Source organism: Panicum virgatum, chromosome 9N (genome assembly GCF_016808335.1).
Source record: "Panicum virgatum strain AP13 chromosome 9N, P.virgatum_v5, whole genome shotgun sequence".
Taxonomy (NCBI): domain Eukaryota; kingdom Viridiplantae; phylum Streptophyta; class Magnoliopsida; order Poales; family Poaceae; genus Panicum; species Panicum virgatum.
In genome coordinates, this window is record NC_053153.1 from 7,912,124 (window position 1) to 7,935,744 (window position 23,621).

A 23,621-nucleotide genomic window follows, 5' to 3' on the forward strand; every position below is an offset into this window, starting at 1 on the left:
CGACGGCCCCGTCCCGTACGTCCTGCGCTCTTGTCCTTCGAAGCCAGCAACGAAACGGACCGCGCCCAGATCCCACGGGACCACCACCCGGAGCTCTCCGGCCGGGGCCTCTCGGCGCCCGGCGAACGGGTAACTAAAAACGGTACGGTGGAGGCGACGTCGCGCGTGTGATCTTGACGGGAGTCGCGAGTGTTTGGTTGGTCGCTGGCCGGGTCGTGTGAACCGGGGGTCCACGGGCGCGGCGGCCTCGATTTATAGCCGTACCCAACGCGGCGTACGGCGACGTGCCAGGACGGCCGGCGGGGGGTGCACGCACGCACGGTGGGTTTATTTTTCGCGACTTCTTTTGTCACTTTTTTCTTCTTAATACAAAAATATGTAGCCATAACGCGTGTTCGAGAGAAAAAAAAATCAGAGATGGTTACTTGTTGTTGCTGTATGCATGCCAGTTTACTGATCCCTTCCATTTGGCTCGGGGGAAATCAGCCGGTTACAGCTACGGCGGCTCAGCAAGCCTGCCGCGCGGAGACGCAGCGCATGAGCCAAGAGCGCCCGTTGAAATGGTGCGGCAGGTTGGCCATGCTACTGTTCTTCTTCGTTTTTTACTGGCAGCTGGGCCGCCGCCAATAGATCGATGCATCGGAGAGAAAACAAAGAGCAGGCTTTGCCTAAAGCGGGCGGGCAGGGGGCTCCAAAGCTCCATCATTGCTCATGCACGACACGGGGGCTTTGTCAGCCACCGGGTTGTCTTGTACTCCTACCACAGCAGCACTCCATCCGCGTTAGCAGCCAGCCACGCACGCGTGGCGTGGATCTAAGCGCTAGATTACACGCCACGGCCGGCGCGGCGGCAGCGAGATGCTCCGGCGACCATTTGGATGGGGCGATCGGCGATGTACCACCGCCAGTCCGGCACAGTGCTAGCAGCTAGCTGATGCGGCCCGCCGCCGGGTGCACGCCGCGCGCGGCAGCACGCGCGCGAGGCCTGCCCGGGGACCAAGAGAACATTCCAGGCTGCAAAAGGCCGAAAAGCCTGGCATCAGGCGCAGCGTGGCCCACCAAAAGGGTGGGCCTCCTCCGTCGTTTGGTGGTTGGTCCAGACCAGAAGGCGGCGGCGGTGGAGTGGGACAGGCCAGCCAGGTAAGGTCACGAACGAACCCATGGGTGGCCCAGCAAGCGTCTTTAAAAAATTATACGCATCGATCTGGTTTAGCCCGCTGCGCGCGGGCGCGGTTATATCTTATCCTATAATTGTTGAATGAGTACACCGATACAAAGAGAGCCATGCATATATGTTAAGAAGTGAAAGATGGATATTTTTAGTACTATGTTGAACATAGAAAGAAAATCAGTGACAAAATAATTGGAATTAAGGTGAAACCTTAAAGTTGTTCACCGCAGAAAGCCATGCTAATAAATTAGACATTGTATGTAAAAATAAGTAAAAGGTCAATTAAATGCTAGCATATGAAATTCCTAACTTTATGTAATTGCTACCTTCTTCTTCAATAGTACCTGGAAAAAGAGAGATGGTTCTCATGCTCTAGAGATAGAACTTGCCGATTAAGAAAATAAGAATTCTAGGCAAACAATGGTTTTTATATAGCTGCATCAACATAAGGAGGGTCATCAGATGATTAAAAAAATCCCCTACCACAATTACAATAAGGATAGATGAAGAAGTACATACATTGGAAGGGATTGCCGTTGGGATATTTAGATGAATAACCTAGGTATAAGTAACTACCTCAATGCGGTAGATAGAGCACGTTGTGATGTGGCCATGGCAGGAAACTTGGTGATCTTGCACTCCTGCTGAATCAACCAAGCAAGCATACATGAATCCCATCATTGAGGCCATTGGAGAAATTATAACGATCTGCTAGCTAGCCTGCAGTGCTAGGCAAAAGGAAAGTAAGTCAGTTTGCTGGCTCCATTACTTCGACCTCGACTGAGTCACCATCTACGCGCCTGCTGGGAGCGAACAACTACTGTGGTAGGGGAAGGCCGTAAAGTATGCAGTTAGGGCGCCATGGCGTTGGAGATCAATGGAGCTTCCTTGGCGCTGCAGGTTTGAGGCAACATCGTGGAAGCTTTATTGTGATTGCAAGTGCTACTTCCTAGAGGCGGTGTGGCGTGGAGATGAGTTGCCGCACAATGATGCAAGCAGTTTATATAAACCTCGAGGAAAATGACGAGACGCAATCTCTCTCTGAGTTAGAACAATACACACTTTAATGGTTTCCAAAAGATTTCAACCATAGCTGGTGGCAGAGGAAGAGATAGTGATGACATATTTATCATTTATTTGTTGGGTATGTGAAGAGCTCGTGCTGATCTGCTGGAGGCCATTAATTGGATACCAGCGTATGCAGCGTTGAGTGGTGGAGAATTTAATGTGTTTTTTGCGTACGGAAGGACGGAGGGAATACGAAGGTGGGAACAACGTTGGATCAAAAATTGGGTGGTTAAAAAAATATCAAGGTGATGTGGCTAAACCACATGCTAGAGAAATAGCAATTAACAGATTATAGTGGGGATCTTTTGTATAGAAGTTATAGATATCAGAAAAGGTAACAATATCTACAACCATCACCTGAATTTTTTTTCTCCACGTACAAATAAATGGGCGATCAGTCCAATTAGCAAGGTTCATATGGTATTTAATCAATTAACTGTGTTCGAGGCTTATGGTAACTCTTTCAGCCATTTGGGGCAATTTGGCAATACAATCAGGTGGGGATCCTCTCCCCCCCCGTTGACAGTCAAAAAAAAAAACTCTAAAAAGAAAGAGTCAGTGCATGCAAGAAAAAAAAATACAAAGGCGATGACTCATCCCCACATCCAAGAAAGTTTAGAATTTAAAAAACTATACTCCCTTCGTCCTAAAAAATAAGTCACTCTAGGATTCAAAATTTGTCCCAAAAAATAAGTCATCCTACCCTATTTAGAAAGTGCATGTGTATGCAAGAATCAATTAGTGTCAAATATGGATAATAAATAGGGGCAAACATGACCATTTTACTTTTTTGTTAATTTGTCCTAGAATTCCTAGGATGACTTGTTTTTTGGGACGGAGGGAGTAGATCTTAAATGGTGTGTCCAAATTAAATTTAGATTGCACAATTATCGTTTTTATGACAAAATCTTCAAGATCACACTTTCCTATGTTTGTATGATATTTTTTTTAAAATATTTGTTTAATACTAAATAATTAGTTTCTTCCACTAGGAACAAATATTTTAACAATACGAATAAATAATTATTTTTACGAACAACGAATCAAACATAATGAACAAATAATAATGTGCAATGAACAAAATATTGAGCATCGCAAATATTTGATTGTACATGATAAATAATAAAAAATAAATATTGTGAACAAATGAGTCAACATGGCCAAACTATTTAATCTATAAAGCATAATCTATAGAGGAAACATCGACTTAGGGCATGTTTGGCATGGCTCCAGCTCTGCATGGAGCAGCTCCACTCCAAAACTCCAGCCAGAGCTAGCTCTGGGTGGAGTTGGAGCTGGCTGGATGGTGTGTTTGGCATGAAAGTTATCCCCAGCTCCAGGAAAGGAGATTTTGAGGGTGAATTGTCCTTTTTGCCCTTAGTTCATGGGACCCACATGTCATACTCTTTAGCTCTAAGTTTATTTGCAGAACGCCCCCTAGAGCTTCTATCTTCTTGTGAACTATACCCCTCCCCTCTCTCTTCTTTCTCATATAGGTGGGCCATCCCAAATCCACAAGCAAGCCGAGGGACACCGTCGTCGCCCGCCGCTCGATGCCGGCGAGGAAGGAGACGGCTGCTGTTGCTCCGGCGGCGGCATCGATCCCATCAAGGATGCAAATCGCCGCATGCCCTTGCCTCCCGATGGTGCCACCTGAGGCGGCCTCCGCGCGCGTCGTCCCGCGTGGTGAGCACCACGGTGAGCACCGGTGGTGAGGGAGGGACCGGCGGGGAGGGAGGGGAGGGCGAAGGCCGACAGGGAGGGCGCCAACGGCGGGGACGGAGGGGAGGCCGCCGTCAGTGGTGAGCGCCACGGTGAGCACCAGTGGTGAGGATGGCGGGGTGGCACGGCCGGTGAGGAAGGGGCCGTCGACGGCCGCGGTGGGGAGATGTGGGGAGGGGAGGATGGGGTGGCGCGGGCGGGGAGGGAGGGGCCGCCAGCGGCGGCGGCGGCGAGATGCGGGGAGGGGAGGGCAGGGTGGCATGGGCGGGGAGGAAGGCCCCCCCGGCGGCGGTGGCGGCGAGATGCGGGGAGGGGAGGGCGGGGTGGCGTGGCCGGGGAGGATGGGGCCGCCGCCGGCGGTGGCGGCGAGATGCGGGGAGCGGAGGAGGAGGTCGCGCGGTCGGGGATGGTGAGCCGCTGGCGGCGACGGTGGGAAGGGCGGGCGGCGAGGAAGAAGGGTCGGGTAGGAGGCGTGGGTCGAGGAAGAAGGAAAAGAAAGAACGAACCGTTTTTTTGTGTAAAGGGTGGCAGTGGTGGGTAATTTCAACCCAACTCCATGTCTAGGTTCATAACAGATGTTTCTAGAGCTGCAAAAGAGGTGCTCCAAAACTCCAAGAAAAAATGAACTACAGCTCTAGAGTTTTGGAGCTCCATGGAGTTCTGGAGTTGGTCTGTTTGGCAAGAAAATTGTTTGGAGTTGCTGGAGTTCAGCTCTGGAGCCATGCCAAACAGGCCCTTAGGAACAAAATAAAAAATAAGTAAGTAAATAAAAGAAAAGAGAAATAAATAGAAAAAGAAAATAAGACTAAAAATATTTTTAGAATGGATACACGAAAAAGTGTAACGAAAAGGCGAACTGGATGTGAGAAAATCAAACTAGCAATAGAAGAAGAAAAAAAAGAGCAGGAAAAAAAATGAAATGAGAAATAGTAAGTCCTTTCCTGTTAACGTGTGATGGTGGCTTAGTGGACTAGTTCCGGTGGCAGCACATCCAGTAGTAAGCTACTGGCAGGCAGAAAGATTTGGACCTCGAACTAATGCGAATGTTTCAATGAGCTAAAATTGCATTACTAACCAACGCCAGATCTGTTCAACCGATGGATCACCTTATTGTAGCACGCGTGATGTATGCGCCGCGGCGTGCTCACGGACGAACCGGCCGATCCGCCGAAAGCTCGCCCGGGTCGCGGCAGCTTTAGCGGAAGCAGAGTAGGGGGACGGTACAGGGTCACAACTAATAATCGGGCCTTTTCAGAATTTGCTGTTACACGTGGTTGATGGTCGCCATCAGCGATGGAAAAAAACGTGCAATGTGCGATCCAGTAGTGTTGTTGTACACGGGCTATGGACGTGACCTTGAATTGCAAAGCTAACTGAAAACAGAGGAGAGTGTCGCATCGCTCTAAGCTCCAAACCAATTTCTTATTCTTTTCCCCAATCTTTCCTAACTTACACATCTCGCCTAGTAGTAATTATTTTCCGTTCCCACTAACTAGCACGACACCGAAATAATAACCAGAAGTAAAAAGAAAAAGAACTTCTAATCTTGGCCCGCGGCCTTGGTGGTGATCCCGAAGCCGAACGGGAAGAGCGGGTCGTAGCGCTTGTCGCCGTAGTTCATGGGCAGCTGGTCCACCGACTTGAACCACGTCCGCGGCAGCTTCCCCGTGAAGCCGTAGTCCCCGAACAGCACGTCGGCGACGCCCTGCCCCTCCGTCCCCGGCAGCCACGCGGCGACGAGCGCGTCCATGTAGTCCAGGTACGGCTGCACCACCAGCGGCCTGCCGGAGACGAGGAGCACCACGCACTTGACGAGCCCGCACACGTCCTTGATCACCTCGGGCCCCGGCGACGGGATCGTCAGGTTCTGGTTGTCGCCGGCCGTCTCCGCGTACGGCGGCTCGCCCACCGCCACCACCGCGTAGTCGTACTCGCCGGCGCCCTTGGCCAGGTCGTCCTGGTCCGGGCGCTCCACGAAGTCCACCGTCGTGTTCTTGCTCACCGCCTTCTTGATCGCCTCCAGGATGGTGGTGCCGGCGCCGGTGAGGTTGTTGCCTCTCTCGCCCTGCCACTTGATGGTCCAGCCGCCGCACTGGTTGCCCAGGTCGTGCGCGTGGGTGCCGGCGACGAGGACCTTCTTGGCGTTCTTGGACAGCGGCAGCATCCCGGGCTGATCCTTGTGCCCGCCCCCTTTCTTGCTGTTCTTGAGCAGGACGAGGGACTTGCGGACGGCCTCGCGCGCGATCGCCCGGTGCTCCTTGGAGCCGAGTTCCTTGGCGAGGCGCGGGTCCGGGAGCGGGTCCTCGAAGAGGCCCATGGCGAACTTGACCCGGAGGATCCGGCTGACGGCGTCGTTGACGCGGTCCAGCCTGATCTGCCCGGCCTTGACCTGCTTCACCACGTCGGCGACGAACTCGGGGTAGTCGTAGGGGATCATGACCATGTCGATGCCGGCGTGGATGGTCTCCTCGATGGAGTGGTAGTAGTGCGTGTGCGGCGGGTTGGTGATCCGGTCCACGGCCTGCCAGTCGGTGATGACAAAGCCCCTGAAGTTCATCTTGTTCTTGAGCGTGTCGGTGATGAGGAACTTGTTCTCGTGCATCTTCACCCCGTTGAAGCTGGAGTAGGAGATCATGACGGTGGAGATGCCCTTGATGACGGCGTTGTCGTAGGGCGGCATGTGGATGCGCATCAGGTCGTGGAAGCTCAGCACCGTGTTGTTCTCGTTGATGCCGCGCTGCGTGCCGCCGTCGCCGACGAAGTGCTTGGCGCACCCGGCCACCTTCTTGGCCCCGCCCACGAAGGGGACGCCCTTGGGGTGCTTCGACGGCACGTCGCCCTGCAGCCCGGTCACCATGCTGGAGGTCATCAGCTGCACCAGCCTCGTGTCCTCGCTGTAGCTCTCGTAGCACCGGCCCCACCGCGGGTCACGGCACACCTGATGTGATGATGTCACGTGCATCATCAGTTCAGAGCTTTTTTTTTTTGGCCTCGACATAAAAATTCCATTCAGTTCAGAAACGGGTAGGTTACCGCGACGCATGGCGCGAAGGTGTAGGGGATGCCGGTGGCCCTGGCCTCGTGCGCCGTGGCGTCCCCGACCCGCTTCACCAGGTTGGGGTCCCGGGTGGCGCCGAGGCCGACGTTGTGGGGGAAGATGGTGGCGTTGTAGACGTTGTTGTTGCCGTGGACGGCGTCGATGCCGTAGATGATGGGGATGCCCAGGCGGGTCTTGAGCGCCGCCTTCTGCATCGCGGCCACCATCTTCTGCCAGGCGGACGCCGTCGCCTTCTCCGACGGCACGCTGCCGCCGCCGCTCAGCACGCTACCTGCATGCACGCACCACCCCGCCATGTTCATGTCGATCACGCCGACGCGAATGCGCACTAGCTAGCTAGCTAGTTCAGAGACAACGACAGCACAGCACAGCGGCATCAGGCGACTCACCGACGAAGTACTTCTCGATGACCTCGGTGGTCGCGTTGGCCCGTTCGATCTGCGACATCTGGCCGATCTTCTCCTCCAGCGTCATCCGGTTGAGGAGGTCGTCGATGCGCTCGTTGATGGGCTGCTTCGGGTCCTTGTACTTGACGTACTCCGCCTTCGGCTTCTCCGCCGCCACCGCCGCCGGCAGGAGGACGGCAGTCACGAGGAGGCACGCGACCGCGGCGGCCGGCGACGAGCCGCGCGCCATCGTGGAGGAAACGAACCGGCTCGACCTCATTGCTGCATGCAGAACACACGTTACAACGCGACGTCGAAGAAGCACGGGAAGAAACTGAACTCGCAGGGGCTCGATCTTGGACTGACCAGGCAGTCAGGAATGGTTGCGAGCTGGTGGCGGGGACTGCAGAGCAGGAAGGAGACCGGCCGGACGGGAGGAGCTGGCCGAGGCGGCGCGGGCTTGGGATTTATAGCGGAGGGTTATCCTTCGCCGACGGTTGCAACGAACCGAGGCTGATCCGCTCCATGGCGGGCAGCTGAAAGACCGGGCTATGGAAATTGAATTCGAAGGGATAGGGATGACCCTTCAAATTTCCAAAAAAAAAGAGGATAGGGATTCATGGATCGGGTCTTCCTTTCCTTCCGTGGCTGCCTGGCTGGCCGATCGAGAGGATTGCGGGATGGATTTGCACGGCGAGTTGAGTAGGCCGTAAATGGGGACAGAGATCCGGTGCAGCAACTGTACGTGTAGTTATTGCCGCTGACACGTGGGCCCCACGGCGCATGGATCCACACGTCAGCGGCGTGCAGTTACTGCACCGAATCCGTGTCCCGTAAATGGAGGATAGGGCAGGGAGACGTTTTCATCAGTTGGATAGGCGGTGGTGTGTATTTTTAGAAATAAGTACAAACTAGTATGAATTCACAATCACTTCAATGTATTTCTCTAAAAAAGGAAATAAACTTCACATGATACTATACTAGATATACTCCAACCTATTGCGTTCTATCCTGAATTTCTGATTCTATTCTAACGGCCGGGTTCACTCTATAGATGGGGAAGGAAGCCCATCTCGCAGTGAGCAAGATCAATAAAACTGAGATGCTCTGCAGCAGCCAGCGCATATTTTGTCCACTTTTATGTTCTTGTGTAAACTGCAACTCGATGCGACAGTCAAGTTACAACTGTTTCGATGGAAACTCTGATCAAGTGCATGGCTCATGCCAAGGTGCAGTACTTCCGTGGTTGTGTATACTAACTAATGCTAGAAAGAGAGGCACATTGCCGCAATCCTCTTTGATATTTCAGCACTAACAAAGCTCGTAAGTTTCAGAAGCGATCGAGGACTACGCATCACTATACAAACACACTAGAACCGCGGAAATGATCAATTGATCAGATCATATCATCTCGTCGGCTTTGGACGCCACGGGGTTGGCCGTCAAGCAAGGTTCTAAATAGCCGGCTATAGCCACCGCTATAGCTTTTTGGAGAGGAAAAAGATAGGACATCCGTCTCTTAGTTCTAAAAGACTAAATCCGCTAATAGCGGGCTATATCCCGCTATAGCTGCTAAATTAAGGGTTATTTAGCCAGCTAAATCATATAATTAGTCGTTATTTATTGTTAGTTTAGTATTGAACTTTGTCATTTGCAAAATTTAGTATTTCGTCAGTGATGTAACAAGGGAATGAAGTCAAAAACGTACTTCAGTTCATAAAATTTTCTGGATTTCATGTTTATATACAAAATTACTTAGAGATTTATGCATAATGTTGAAGTAGAAATGCATAATTGTGAGAAGCTCCTAGAAGATTAAAGAGTATGCATGAACTATGGTCACCATGCTTCTTGGTGAAATATGGAATACTCTAGAAATTAGATATTTGCATGATTAGATAAGTATGAAGAAAATTCTAGAGTTATATATTTGCAAAGAAGTGAGCAGAAGATGGACATATGGATAAACCATATGAGCCATGGTGTCCTATAAATAGGGGTACTTCTCTCCCCCTCTTGTCATACCATGACATAAGAGATCTCAAGTAGGAGATGACAAGGTTGCCATGTAGTGTAGTGGTGTCATGGTAGAGTAGCCACATAAAGAGTGCAAGAGTCATGTGTTGTACTAAGTTATGGTGAATAAAAAGTTTAGTTTTCATATAGAGTTGTTCTCTCATATTAGTGTTTAGGTGAAGAACTTCTCGGTATAGTGTGAGCATAGGATCCACGGAAGAAGTGGTATCAAACTACTTAGGTACAACTTCTCGTAAGTCAGTGTCAAGGTTAGGGGCATCAATTTCTCAACACATGGTATTTACAAAAATGATAAATGAATTAGCTAGGCTATAGCCCGCTATAGCCTTTCTTAGACCCTACAAACACCAAACACTAAATGTCTTAGCCCTCTATTTTAAACACTAGTTGTGCCTGGCGCGTACCGCCGCCCGGCGCGGGACGGGGGCCTTCCGCGGCGGCGCGCTGCTCCAGCGGGAGGGTCGCGCCCAAATCCAGATCCAGGAGGAGGCGCCCCGCGCGCTTCAGCGCTCCCGGGAGGCGGGTGGTTACGGCACCGGACCGGCGCCGCCTCCCTCCTCCTCCGACTTCGCCACCGGCGAGGAGGCCGTCGATGACTCCACCCCCGTCGCCGACTCCACCGCCCGCGAGGAGGAGGACGACGACTCCGGGTTGGTTGTTCGATGTTTGGGAGGACTTCCTCAAGTCCCACGGCATCGACCCCTACAGCAGTTGGGAGACGCGCGGCGATCCTCTAGGTTTCATCCTTCGGCTCCCGTGTGGAGTTGATTGGACAGCCAGGGACGAATCCGATGCCCTGAGGCTCAGGGTCATGACCAAGCCGGACATCGGCAAGGACCACAAGGTGGACATGACCTCATGCTGGAAGGATGAGCACGTCTTTTGGCTTCCCAGCTTCATCAGCCTTAGGGGTAGACCTGGCACACTGCACTTGGTGGTAGATATTGAGATCTACAAGGAGGGGGAGGAGGATGGCGAGGAGCGCGACTTCCCACCTTGGATGTTCCAGGAGGAGGATGGCAAGGAGCGCTATCTGTACTTCCCACCTTTGTTTTGATGTAAGGCTGCAAAAGCCCGATCTATCAATGAATTAAATGGAAATCAGTTTGGATGCTGTCTTTGAATCGTTCCTTATTTGTTCAATTCAAATCTTGAGTTGATTGCAAATCTTGAGCTGAGTAAAACGAGTTCTTCCCCTTCCTCTGATCTGCCTCAGCGGGCCCAAGCAGCAGAGGCACGAGCGGGAGACGCCGCGCACACGTACAAAATCTGATTGCTGATGCAAAGAAACCGTTTACTACTTACTGGGTTGCTCGAAAATCTTTGCAGCCACAGCAAAATCGCCTCCCAATGTGTTTAATTTGTCTGAATTGTACAGGTCGATGGATGCAAAAGGTACTGCTGCTGGAGGTCTAACAAGTACGTACCTCAGTGCTTCTACCCCTGTTGTTGTTTATTTGTTACTAGCAAAGTTCACTCTGTCCATGAAATCTAGTAGAGGTGCAAATGAGTGACTCTTAGGTGCACCTTCAACCCTCTTTAGTTCAAAATTTTATACTAATTTTTTAAATTGAGATATGGTTTTGGAGATTTAGTACAAAATTTTGAACTAGGGAGAGTTGGAGGGGCACCTAATGGATACCAATTGGCACCCCTAAAATCCAGCTTCATCATTAGTAGTCCCTTTTATTTGCTGTCAGTAAATACTGAGGATGGTTGCTGTTTATTTATATCTTTGTGATGCAACATCCTGAGTCTTTAATATAATAAATCAATAATACAGGGCCACCTTCCTGTGTGTGGTCACATGTCCTGGCAGTTTCTGTCTTTTGACGCATGGTGTTCTCTGCTTGGTTTGCATTATTTCCCTTAATCTGAATCCAGATATATGCACTACTGATGCTCATTTTACACGGTTGTCTGCAAGTGTCCATGCATGTAGGATTTGGTGAGCTTTAAATAATTGAGAAACGTGTAATATCATGCTTGCTGTGGAGAATTAGTTTTAAGTCTTACACACTATAAGGGCATTCGACGTTTTATACATTGTATTTGGTTTCATGCTGTCACCTCCCAAATAATTGAGAAACCGTGTAATATCCTGCTTGCTTTGGAGAATTGGTTTTAAGTCTTGCGCACTATAGGGTATGCTTCATACACCGTGTTTGGTTTCATGCTGTCACCATTATCATAGTTATTGTTTCTGTTGTTCGCCTTTCTATTCTTTCTGTCACTTGTACATTCATAGTTATCTTTGTTCCTCTAACGTGTACCCATTCTTATTCATAGTGTTCTCATCTTCATTATTGAAAGTACAAATTAATCATAGTGTTCCCATCTCCATTAACTCAATCACTAATGCGACAGTCAAATTACAACTGTTTCGATGGAAACTCTGATCGAGTGCATGGCTCATGCCAAGGTGCAGTACTTCCGTGGTTGTGTATACTGACTAATGCTAGAAAGAGAGGCAAGGGCAAGAAGCTAGATACCTGACTGCCATTGCATTGCCGCAATCCTCTAACAAAGCTTCTAAGTTTCAGAAGCGATCAAGGACTACGCATCACTATACAAACACACTAGAATCGCGGAAATGATCAATTGATCAGATCATATCATCTCGTCGGCTTTGGACGCCACGGGGTTGGCCGGGGTACCCGTGGTTCCCGTGCACCGACTGCTCGTACGTCTCGCCGTCGCCCCACACCGCGTACGCGTCCTCCCCGTGGATCGCGTCGTCGCCGGCCGCCAGCTGCTCCTCGCCGAGGCGGAGCGGCACGAGCAGCCCGACCACCAGGCACACCGCGCTCGTCACGGCGACATTGAGCGCCGCGATGAAGGCGATCCCGGCCAGCTGCATGCCCACCTGCCGGAGCCCCGCGGCGGCGCGCCCGTCCCTGACCGCGTACGCGAGGCCCACGTACCGGGGATCGTCGCCGATAGGGATGCAAGCGGGGCGGGCTTTGCCGCAAGCCCGCTAGACTCACCTGCGCCGCAAGCCCGCATATCGCCGCGATTTAGCCCGCGTGAGTGAAGCGGCGTTATGCGGCCTGCCGGCGAGGCCCGCAAAAAGCTCTGGCTCCCTGCGCTGCTCGCATGCGACGACGCCGCAGTCGCCAATCAACCTCGCGTGCGCCGCCCGCCGTGGCAGTCGCCATTGGCCATTCAAGCTGAGATCCAGAAGAGAGGGGCGCCCGTGTGCGAGCGGCCTCGCGTGCGTCGCAGGTCGTGCCCATGGCGTCGCCATCTTGCTCCGGCGATATAGAGCGCAATTTGCCCTGGCCTCTCAAAGGAGGCTCCGGCGGACTGCTGCGCACAGAGGCGCGAGCTACATGTGGATCACTGCCTTGCGGATTTGACCGGCGCCGTTGGCCGTAGCTTACTTCAGGAATCTGTTCTTTTGGTCTGAAATTTCTTCACGCGCCGCGCGTACGGGCCGGCGAGATGGTCCTTTGCCATGGCGATGCTGCCGAGAGGATCTATTCAGTTACTAATGAGCTGGTTCTTCTGGTCAATCGTTTAGATTCCACTAGCTCGCGGAGTTCGATGGGTATAAGAGGAGCTGTAGGCGTAGTCTCGCTTGACATCAACAACGGCGAAGAATTCCGCCAGCGGATGTTGCTCCGCAGTTGATGCTGCCTGGAAACCAACAGAATGCAGCATATAGGACACAGGAGGCCGAGGAGCACTGCGTGGGCGACGGCAAGCTGGCTGGGCTCCAGCGGGTGCAGGAAGACTGTGACGGAACCGGCAAATTAAAAACTCTTAATTAAGCCTAATGGCCGTCATTTGAACACATCGGACGCATTAGATTAATGATTTAATTTGACAGTCCTTTCTCAGCCCACGTCCTGATCGAAACAACATCGATAGTCCCACGCGAAGGCGGGCGCAGATGATACAAACACGACAAAAATTTAAAAATACAAAAATATACATAAGACTCAACCGTAAGTTTTACAAACACAGTTTAAAACATACATAATTTACAAACTTTACATTACTGAAACTAAAGTTCGGGCAGAGGTAAGAGTCTACGACTACCACACTTATACGCTGAGGCGACCCCTAACTAAGTGTCTGGCTCCACCACCTCCCATCCCTCTGCGTCCCGACGGATGAACTTAATACAGCAGCAGAAGTCAACGTCCGGGTGCCCTGAAATAATTGTGGCAACAAACCCTGAGTATACTAATACTCAGCAAGGCTTACCCGACCAGTGGGTATAACTTAGCCCACTTATCTAGACATGCAAGGCCTTTGGCTGGTGGTTAATTTGCAAAAAACAGCGACTAAAATAAATCCTTAATTTCCATATTTTAGCTCCAGATTCTATATAAATTAACTATAGTCCAGTATTTGCTCAAACCAACTATAGCAATCATAGAGGTGCAATCCATAATAATTCAATATGTTCATTATCATATGTATATAAATATACTCATCATTTCATCATAACACTACGATGCGACGCAGTGATCAAGGTTACCATGTCCGAGAGCGACTGACGGCGAATCGATTCAATTTAACCTTGCAATTTGGACCTAACCAACACGGCACGCATTTGCCCCGTCGGACTATACGAGCCAACCATTCCCCTCCCTGCCTCGAACTACAGGACCGCCCCACCAGCGTATAGTCAGCCGAGCTCAACGAGAGACCACCAAAAGTAAATACATGCATCCCAATTCTCCGCGACTACTCGACTCGCCCTAAGGGGTGGGAAGGAGTCATGTACTTTCAAAGTGAGGCAGTACTCGGCTTACCGGTTTCGACTACCTCCTACTCCCGGCATGTAGTTAGTACAGTTCAAACACGATCAGCAGGGCCAACAACGGCTCGGTCCTTAACCGACACATGCGGAATTACACCTCTCCCGCCCGGTCTCAGATTATTCATTCTTTCATTCCAACACTTTCATCCCAAGATGAATAACTCATATATGAAAATATAAAACTATCCTATATCTCGCGAGTAACCAAAAATTACTCGACTTCTACCGAACCCTATCTAGCATAGCATTTCTATCATCCTATACATACTAGTATAACTCAAGGAAACCTAAGGTTCATGCAACTAGGGTTTCAAACAACTCCTAAACGTAATGCACAAGTAATAAATACATAGATAGGTGTCATAATTTAAATTAATAGGATGTGTACCGGGGCTTGCCTTCAGTCTACGGCTCAGAGCTAGGGTTAGACGGGCCTTGGGCCGGGTTCTCACGCCTCTCCTCCTGGGCTTGCTCCGACTGCTCCTGCGGTGCCGCAATCAGCTCAAATATGGCGCCCTCAGCTGCGGATGCTACACGAATGCATATGAAATGATTGAGTGCAACCCAAACTATATAATCACTATACCCAAAATGAAATGTCCTGCGGACTGTCCGCAACCGAAGGGCGGACCGTCCGCAGTTCAACTTCGCAGACCCACCAGAACCTCCAACGTCTATAGAGAATTTCTAGACTGACTGGCGGACTGTCCGTGCCTCAGTAGCGGACTGTCCGCAACACACTTCTGCAATCCCACCAGAACCGACTACTTCTCTGGTCAAATTTCAAATCTATAATGCGGACTGTCCGCTCATCCTTAGCGGACTGTCCGCAACACACCTACGCCAATCCACCAGAGACAACGACGTCTCTGGATGAATTTCTAATCCTACCGGCGGACCGTCCGGCCCCCCTTGGCGGACCGTCCGCAGTTCACTCTGCCAATCCACCAGAGACGACAACGTCTCTGGATAAAATCCTAGACTCTACGGCGGACTGTCCGCTCTCCAATAGCGGACCGTTCGCAGTTCAATCCTGCGAACCCCACCAGAGACAACATCGTCTCTGGACAAATTCGAACTCTACGGCGGACTGTCCGCTCTCCAATAGCGGACCGTCCGCAATACAATTCTGCGAAAACACCAGAGACAACATTGTCTCTGGACATCTTCTAACCTGACCGGCGGACTGTCCGGCCCTCCTAGGCGGACCGTCCGCGACTCATATCCCTTGACACCGCACAACAGTCGGCAGCAAGCGCAGCGGCGGCGGCGCACAACGGAAGGGGAAAGAGGCTAGGGGGGCACAAGTGACTCACCACGATTCCATTCCCGCGGTCGGTTCGAGTGGAGGATGACCGGAGAAGCGGATCGACGGTGGAGCAAAGCTTCAAGCGGCTCCAATGGTGACCGGCGGTGGCGGGGGCGATTCCGGCCGGAAGAAGCTGGGCTGGGGGTTGGGGAAGGTGGAGGAGGTGCTGGGGAAGGTGCTCGTGCGAGGAATCGAAGTATGGTGGCCGGAGGAGGGAGATCGAAGGAAGGGGGCGACGGTGGCGCGAGCGGACGAGCGGAGCTCGTCACTGGTCGAAGAATGAAGAAGAGGAAAGAGGATATGACAAGCGGGTCCCACAACCAGGATAAATATCTAGGCGTTATTTTGGCGGACCGTCCGCCGATCCCTAACGGACCGTCCGCAGTTTTCGTGAGTGTTACAAAACGAAGTAGCGACGCGAGCCTTGGTGGGGTGGAGGCTTGCCTGGACGGGATGGAGGAGAGCATGGGGAAGATGGCAATGCGGGCTGCCGCAAACGCCGCAAAAAGCATGCGGTGGTATGGGGGGCCGCCACATACGCCCGCGATGAAGCTTGCGGCTCGTGCGGACGCGGGGCGGGCAGCCGCAAACCGTCCCGCTTGCATCCCTAGTCGCCGAAGAAGAGCCGGCAGAGGCGCGGCTCCGCGAGGACCCCCGTCAGCACGCCGCCGAGGCTGCCGGCCACGCCGTGCGTGTGGAGCACGGCGAGCGTGTCGTCGACGCGCTTCAGGAACCGGCTGCGCTTGTGCAGCACCATCATGGTGCACCACGGCACGCTCCCGGAGACGACGCCCATGAGCATCGCCGCCCAGCCCTGGACCAGCCCCGCGGCGGGGTGATGCACACGAGGAAGGTGATCATGCCCTGGACGGCACCGATCGCGGAGGGGCGCCCGAAGACGAGGCAGTCGAGGCAGAGCCAGACCAGGAGGCTGGTGGCCGTGCAGAAGTGCGTGTTCACGACGGCGACCGTCGCGTCGATGTTGGCGGCGTACGGCGCGCCGCCGTTGAACCCCGTCCACCCCATCCACAGCAGCCCCGCGCCGGCGAGCGTCAGGAGGATGTTGTTCGGTGGGAACGCCTCCCTGTCCTTGGCCGACCTCGGACCGACCTGCCGCCCATTGATGGTTGTAATTAAGCTGCCAGCTCGTGCTCGTGCATACGCATGACATGCAAAAGTGTGTTCATGGATGATGGATCATGGATGTAGTGCGTACCCAGTAGGCCGCGGTGAAGCCGGCGATGCCGGAGGAGAGGTGGATGACGTATCCGCCGGCGAAGTCCATGACGCCGGCCTTGAAGAGGAACCCGTTGGGGCTCCAGAGGCTGAACGCCTCGATGGTGTAAGAGAAGGTGAGCCAGAGCGGCACGAAGAGCATCCAGGCCCGGAAGTTGACGCGGCCGAGGAGCGAGCCGGCGACGAGGATGAGAGTGATGGCGGCGAAGACGAACTGGAAGAAGAGGAGCGTGGCGGCCGGGTAGGCGCCGGCGAAGCCCTGCTGGGTGAGGAAGGCCTGGCCGAGCGCGGCGAAGTCGGGGCGGCCGACGAAGGGGAGGAGGCGGTCGCCGAAGGACATGCGGAAGGCCCAGAGGCACCAGCAGACGAAGGTGGCGGCGAAGGCGTAGAGCGCCATGAAGGCCGAGTTGACGGCCCACTTCTTCTTGACGATGCTGCCGTAGAGGATCACCAGCCCCGGCACGCTCTGCAGCCCCACCAGCGTCGCCGCCGTCAGCTGCCACGCGTTGTCGCCCTTGTCAAGCCACTCCGGCGCGGCCTCCGTCGCCATCTCGGCCGCCGGCGATCGAGACAGGGCAGTCTCGCCGGTTTGGCGCTCGCGAGGAGAGATCAACAGAGGCCAAGTGGAAAGGGGCGAGAGCTATATGGGCGGCCTGGAGGGGCGAAAAGGTCTGACTTCTCAGAGGGAGGAGCGGGAGATGTGCAGATTCTTCAGACAGTTTGGACGACGAGATTCTGCTGTGTGGCTGGCTGGATGCTGAATCTGTCCGCGTTCCTGGGTGGTTTTCCCTGCTGCAGTGACGCCATTTCGCCACAAATAGCGCTTGATCTCTTGTTCAAGGCCCTGATTTTTTGGGGTACCAGCTGGGTGCCTGGGTGTGTTTTATACAACGATCTGACGCCGCAATTGTATTGACGGCGTGGACACAGATTGTAGTCTTTTTTTTTGAAAGATTCACATATTTTAGTCTAGCTCGACCAAAGAACCAAATGCTTTGAAGCAGTTTTTGTTAGAATAATTGTTCCGATGTGGGACTAAATCTAACAGTTTTGCTATGAAAAAGGTAAGCCTGAATAAAGGTAATGGCTGTGAATGCGACTAACATCATCTCAACTCACTAGGTTGTCCTGTATGCACATGGCGGAGTTTCTTACGAAGATCAGCGTATAAGAACTCTCCCCATAGTTCCATTGTAGTACCACGCAAGATTGCCAGTTTGGCTTCATGGATGCCATCCAGTCAGTCGATTATGATCATTTGGACTGGGTCAACAACATATCGGTTTATGCCATGTGTAGACAACATATAAGCTTTCATTACAAAAGTCACCACTGCCGAACCTATATATATAGCACTACCTATTTACAGCTGGAGAGTTCAACAGAGATCTCATGTCAATGCATAATTCAAACATATGGCACGTCAAGAACCAAATAATACATCAAAACCGATGAGCGTCACAATGCCAGAAGTTGAGTTTAAACTTCTCAGTTGGAGCAACAGTTTTGGGAGAATCACGTAAGAATAGGAATCGATGACAATCTGAATCCACACTGAGTCAATACAATATCACTATCACCTATAATCAATTTAACATCAACACTAAAAGAATGGAGGGTTCTAAAAATACCAAAATTTGAGCTCCTCTATATACCAAACCTCAGAAGATTTCCTCAATAGCCTGCACCCAAGGAAAAAAGGACAAGACAAAAGTGAAATACAGTTACTTTCCACGCTGTCCACGCAATCAAAGGGAGATGCTTGCTCAAGGACTTCCAATATATTTTCCTCGGGAAGAAGAGCTTCCATAACCAGCACAGCAAGCTCAAGCAACAACGGCAGGGCCCTATTTCAGGGAAACAAAAAAGTTCCTTAAAATTATGCAAAATATATAAATCAGTAAGCTTCATAAATGGAGCACACTAGATCAATTGGCTTTAATTGAGCTATGAAATAAGCAATTTTTTCAGAGTTATATGATTTTTCCTTGACCTGCGGCCTCATGGGATTAGCTTAAGGTGGTATCTTGCAACTTCAGAGTTTGCAAATCTTTCACACATAATACAACATACAAGGGCATGGTTATACGGAACTCCTGAGCCAAACTGACAAACTGTTCCAGCACTCTAAATTTAATTTGGTTATTTCTTCTTTGACCTTATAATTTGTTCTCAAGGTCACAACTTTATTTAGCTTATTAAGAGCCAGTGACATGGTCACCTGGCAATACCTTGTGATAAAAATCAGGATTGGGTCTAATACATATGTGCAAATCTGCTGTTCTGTTGATCATGTTCTAGGCAAAGTGAACATCCATTGATTGAATGAATTGTACAACGCCAGCCATGATTGTGAAACAACGATGCTTAGCCACCAAAATTATATATTTCCGTAATCTGAAGTTATTTGGCATGCTTTACTGTAATGTATATATTGACTTAGTAAGCAACAGTCCTAATTATCAGTTACCACTTACTTTGGCTGTTAGATTTGACACCGCTAATTGGAACTTCTCTCTAGTTCTTGAGCCAGCAACATGACCAGCCTTGGCGACCTTGCTAAAAGCACCATTCAGCCAGCTCGTTCCAGCAGACACATACCTGCAAGTTGGACAGAACAATAGAAGAAATCAGCAATGAAAAACTTGAGAAACCCATGAGCATAAAGCGTGTGGGTAATAATAATGAAAGTACAAGAAATATGTTAGTACAATCTAATCCATATACAGTGTATTATTTGAGCATAAAAGCATGTATGAGAAACAGACCTGTTGGTTTTCACAGCAGAGCCTGTATCATTAAGCTTGCGCTCTGCAGCCAGCAAAGCAGCCATTGTTTTGTCAGAAACATGTAGCCTTTGGTCTACCGATTTCACCTTTTCATTGACAACTGATATCCCATTGTTTATCTTCTGCGAAAGGCCAACACGCTTATCAAAGGAATTGATCCTTGCTGATGCATTAGCTCTTAATTGATGTTTCTCATCAAATGCTTTAGCCTTGTTCACAGCATCTTGTCTCATTGCTGAACCCCTTGCAATCACATTTGTCATGACATCATGGGCCTTGCTCACATAGATATGACTATTGGGGCTGGCATTGGCCTAATTGGCAAGACAAGAGAACATTTTAATTAATAACTGCCAGCATAATACACTTTCTATAAAATAACATGAAACAGGATCATAATACACTGTGCATAACAAAATGATACCTAAAATAACTCTGTCAATCAACAGCTGATATTTTTAACGGTGGTGGGGTACCTTAAACATCATAAAAGAAAAACAACTCAAATAACATATATGCATATAGGTTCCAGATTATTTATTTATCTAGTCACTATTCAGTAAAAATGTGCAAGATGTTGGCACTTGATCAGCATTCATACAAACAAGCAATTCTTACAAGAGACCCCTGTTTTTGGTCTGCCACAGCCACTGTGGAAGGCTTTATGATCTAACTACCAGGGAGGAAAAAAAAACTAAAAAATTGCATTGGCAATTAAAGGTACCTCTGGAGAGTACTCCAATTCTGCATTAGGTGCTGAACTTGTACTTGTCACCTCATTGACCAAAAGTTGCTGCATAATTTTCAAAATTGATATCTCTATGAAAAATAATGACCAATAGCAGTTAATTACATTTATGTAACATAAGTTACTCAATTGTATACCTGTTCAGTAACAGGGATGTAGATGTAATCTTCAGCTGGGGTTATGTTCACAACTTGATCCACAATTGTTGCTCCCTGAAAAAGACAAATTACAAGATATTGATATTATTCCATGGTAACATGAAAAGAAACAAATGTAATCAGTGTTTCTTTGTTTTCCAAATGCTGCAAATCAATCTAGATAACATGGTGAGATGCATAATAGAGAGAAGTAAACAATGTGTTGTATTTGACTCAGAAAACACACAGACAGGAAGAGCTTTTCTCCAATCGATGCAAAGATGAAGACTTGTATGCATGCTGGAAATAAATAATTAATTGGTATTCTTATTTCTTACATTGAATAGATTCATAAAGTCAAAGATCACATTGTAAAACTATTTGTGTTGCCCACAAACTGTGTCAGTTCAAGCAGCCATTAAAAAACTCAATATCTTTATTCTCTTTGCTTATTCATCAATCTTTGATGGCCTCCTTAGGATCTCACAGACTACCTGAGGATCCCCCATCCATCATTTGATTGCCAGTGCATGAAGCACATGGCTTATGGTCAAACAAATTTAAATAATCAAACTGCTGTTTGTTTAATTGTAAAAAAGACCATTCAAGAATTCAGTATGTGCATGTGTGCTCAGATTCTGTTACAAACTCCAGTCAAAACAAGGCCCAAGTGAATAACCAGAAAATTGTCTATTTCTTCCTAATTGATACGTACGCCCTTTGTCCTAAAAGGAATGCAACTCTCTCTCTTCCCTAGGAGTCAAACAATATCAAGTTTGACTAAATTTATACAAAAAATCACTAACATTTGTGTCTCCAAGAAGATTTAGTATGAGAATCTATTACATGGTTAATCTAATGATATCTATTTTCTAACATAAATATTAATACTATTTTATAAAATATCGGTTGAATTTGAAATTATTTGCCTTCTCAGAAAGCGAGTGTTGAATCTTTTTGGGACGGAGGGAGTACACCAGAACAGGTTGTGCATATTTAACCTTTTTCCCTCCATCCCTACATGCTATCATATTGATCGCAACCGACACAAAATTTGGCCTATTGCGGTATCTGTATAACCCCAAACGTAACAGGCTGACACACGTACCTACTTTGCTATTCATAATGGCAGTCCCCCACAAACTACATCATTCAGAATACGAATTCTATAAGCACCACAACCAAAATAACCAGAAAATAAACAGGTCAGGGCAATAGATGCGCAAGGCCATACCGATAGGAGAAGGGCAATCTCGAGGGCTTTGGGATCTTTGAATGTCACGTAGGCCGTCCTCCCCGTTCCGTCACTGCAACCACCAAGCAGAGGCTAAAAATCGTAATGCAGTTCAAATTACAAGCCAAAAAGGAAAAACCCGCTAGTAAAACATCAAAGAATCAGCGGCAAAAAGAAAGGAAGAAGAAAGAAATCAAGAGGCGCTCACAATCTGATGTCGACGTGCTCGATTTCACCGGAAAAGGAGAAGAACTCGCGCACCTCCCGCTCCGTCGCCAGATCTGAGATGTTCCGCACCCGCACGGTCCTCACCACCCTCTTCCCCATCTCCTGCAAGCGAAACCGACCGCGCAAAACCATCGCAATCCATCTTCATCGCCGACAACACCCCCTCCAATCCCCAACATAAGCCGCCGCCCGCCACCGACGCTGCCCAACAAGAAAACCAATAAACGCTCACCTCCATGGCGCGGCGCCGAGAAAGAACTCAGAAGCGGTCAAAGAACAGAAACCACCCCGCGAATTCGGGCTGCGCGAGAGAACCCGCAGCGGGAGGGAGAGGAAGGCGCGGTGGCCGGGGCCGGGCAAGGGCTCGAGGCAGGGCTCGTAGGCGGCCGGGCGACTGGCAATGGCGTGGTCCGGTTGGTTACTCGTCGCCGCCGCGGGCTGCTGCTGCTACTTTTCTTGAGCTGTTCGCTGCCTCGGTGGCCGAGCGAAATTAATAAACGAAAGCGAACCATCTCCTCCTTCCTAATCATGTACGCGAATGTCCCTTCTACCCTCAGCATCAGCCCCGCGAGGCGCGGATCGCCAAGCAGAGGGTCCAGGGGCAGAAAGGTAATCCTGCGATGGGGTCTTACTTGGGCGACATGCTGGCTGCTGAGGGGGTGTTTTATTCGGTGAAAAAGTTTAGGTTTGGGTAGTGTAATATATTTTTGTTGTTATTTGATAATTAATATTTTATTATAAATTAATTAGATTTAAAAGATTTATCTCGTAGTAATCAGTTAAACTATGTAATTAGCTATTTTTTTAACTACATTTAATACTTCATGCATGTGTTCAAAAATTCGATGTGATGGTTACTGTGCAATTTTTTTCACAAACTAAACACAACCTGAGGCCCCGTTTAGTTTGCGAAAAGTAGGCGGAAAGTTACTGTAACATATTTCGTTATTACTTGACAAATAATATCCAATAATGAACTAATTAGGCTTAAAAGATTCATCTCGTGCTATTTAGTTAGACTAAGTAATTAATTATTTTTTCAATTATATTTAATATTTTATGTATGTGTCTGAAAATTGATGTGACGAGTACTGCGGAATTTTTTTTAAGAGAAGGGGGCCTGAGTTTGCTTCGCGCCGGCGCCATCTCTCCTACCCGCAAAAAAATATTTTTTATTCCGAAGGCATTAATTGAATATTGACAAATAAATGCCTCGGCAGCGACTGGTCCAGCCAATCAGTGGGTAAAATCGGGCCCAGCTCGTTCTGGGCCGTGGGACCGGATGAGTCTCGCGCGCGCGCGCGTGGGGCCGTTGATTTGATTCGGGGGCCGCGTCACGGACGACGGCGATTAGGTGGAAGCAGTGGTCGCTTTCCAGTGGAATGGTGCCAAAAGATTTGCACATTTGCATGATGCATGTGGGTGGTACCCACCCCAAAATCTCCATTCTACTCTCTCTATCCTAAAATGTAAGTCACTTTAGTTTGTACTAAGTCAAACTGTTTCAAGTTTGACTAAGTTTATAGAAAAAAGTAATAACATTTTGAATGTCAAATGAGAATAATTAGACCCATTATGAACTATATTTTCTTAATTTACTTATTTGATGTGCTAGATGTTAGTATTCTTCTCTATAAATTTGATCAAACTTATACTACTTTGACTTAGGAGAAAGTAACATTTCAGGACGGATGGAATATACTACTATTCTACTTCGACCGATA

The 23,621-nt window shown here is 49.6% G+C and overlaps 2 protein-coding genes and 1 pseudogene across 3 annotated transcripts; all 3 read right to left on the bottom strand.

Annotated features, from left to right (window-relative positions):
- Window positions 1-5,365: 5,365 nt before the first annotated feature.
- Window positions 5,366-7,831, bottom strand: LOC120690101 (beta-glucosidase BoGH3B-like). Its single transcript, XM_039972622.1, has 4 exons — window positions 7,772-7,831; window positions 7,409-7,687; window positions 6,995-7,290; window positions 5,366-6,899 (listed from the first exon to the last, which is right to left on the bottom strand). Exons 2-4 carry the CDS (start codon window positions 7,683-7,685, stop codon window positions 5,502-5,504), a joined length of 1,971 nt encoding a protein of 656 aa, XP_039828556.1. The 5' UTR covers window positions 7,686-7,687; window positions 7,772-7,831; the 3' UTR covers window positions 5,366-5,501.
- A 975-nt stretch (window positions 7,832-8,806) lies between these two features.
- Window positions 8,807-17,311, bottom strand: LOC120690102 (annotated as a pseudogene).
- Window positions 17,312-18,151: 840 nt separating this feature from the next.
- On the bottom strand, window positions 18,152-22,374 carry LOC120690103 (binding partner of ACD11 1-like). 2 transcript variants are annotated; one of them, XM_039972625.1, is made up of 8 exons: window positions 22,130-22,374; window positions 21,878-21,999; window positions 21,670-21,742; window positions 20,436-20,510; window positions 20,275-20,343; window positions 19,530-19,864; window positions 19,239-19,362; window positions 18,152-18,608 (listed from the first exon to the last, which is right to left on the bottom strand). In XM_039972625.1, exons 1-8 carry the CDS (start codon window positions 22,133-22,135, stop codon window positions 18,588-18,590), a joined length of 825 nt encoding a protein of 274 aa, XP_039828559.1. In that variant the 5' UTR covers window positions 22,136-22,374; the 3' UTR covers window positions 18,152-18,587. The 2 variants fall into 2 exon arrangements, with proteins under 2 accessions (XP_039828559.1, XP_039828557.1); XM_039972623.1 differs by having other exon boundaries at window positions 21,878-22,373.
- Between the last annotated feature and the right edge of the window lie 1,247 nt (window positions 22,375-23,621).

Coding starts and splice junctions, on each gene's coding strand:
- LOC120690101 (XM_039972622.1), bottom strand. CDS start 7,685: ATGAGGTCGAGCCGGTTCGTTTCCTCCACGATGGCGCGCGGCTCGTCG. Junction 7,291..7,408: donor CATCGAGAAGTACTTCGTCG/GTGAGTCGCCTG, acceptor GCGTGCATGCAG/GTAGCGTGCTGAGCGGCGGC. Junction 6,900..6,994: donor CCTTCGCGCCATGCGTCGCG/GTAACCTACCCG, acceptor TCATCACATCAG/GTGTGCCGTGACCCGCGGTG.
- LOC120690103 (XM_039972623.1), bottom strand. CDS start 22,029: ATGGTTTTGCGCGGTCGGTTTCGCTTGCAGGAGATGGGGAAGAGGGTG. Junction 20,511..21,669: donor AGATTGCCCTTCTCCTATCG/GTATGGCCTTGC, acceptor TGTCTTTTTCAG/GGAGCAACAATTGTGGATCA. Junction 19,865..20,274: donor AATTGGAGTACTCTCCAGAG/GTACCTTTAATT, acceptor CTTGCCAATTAG/GCCAATGCCAGCCCCAATAG.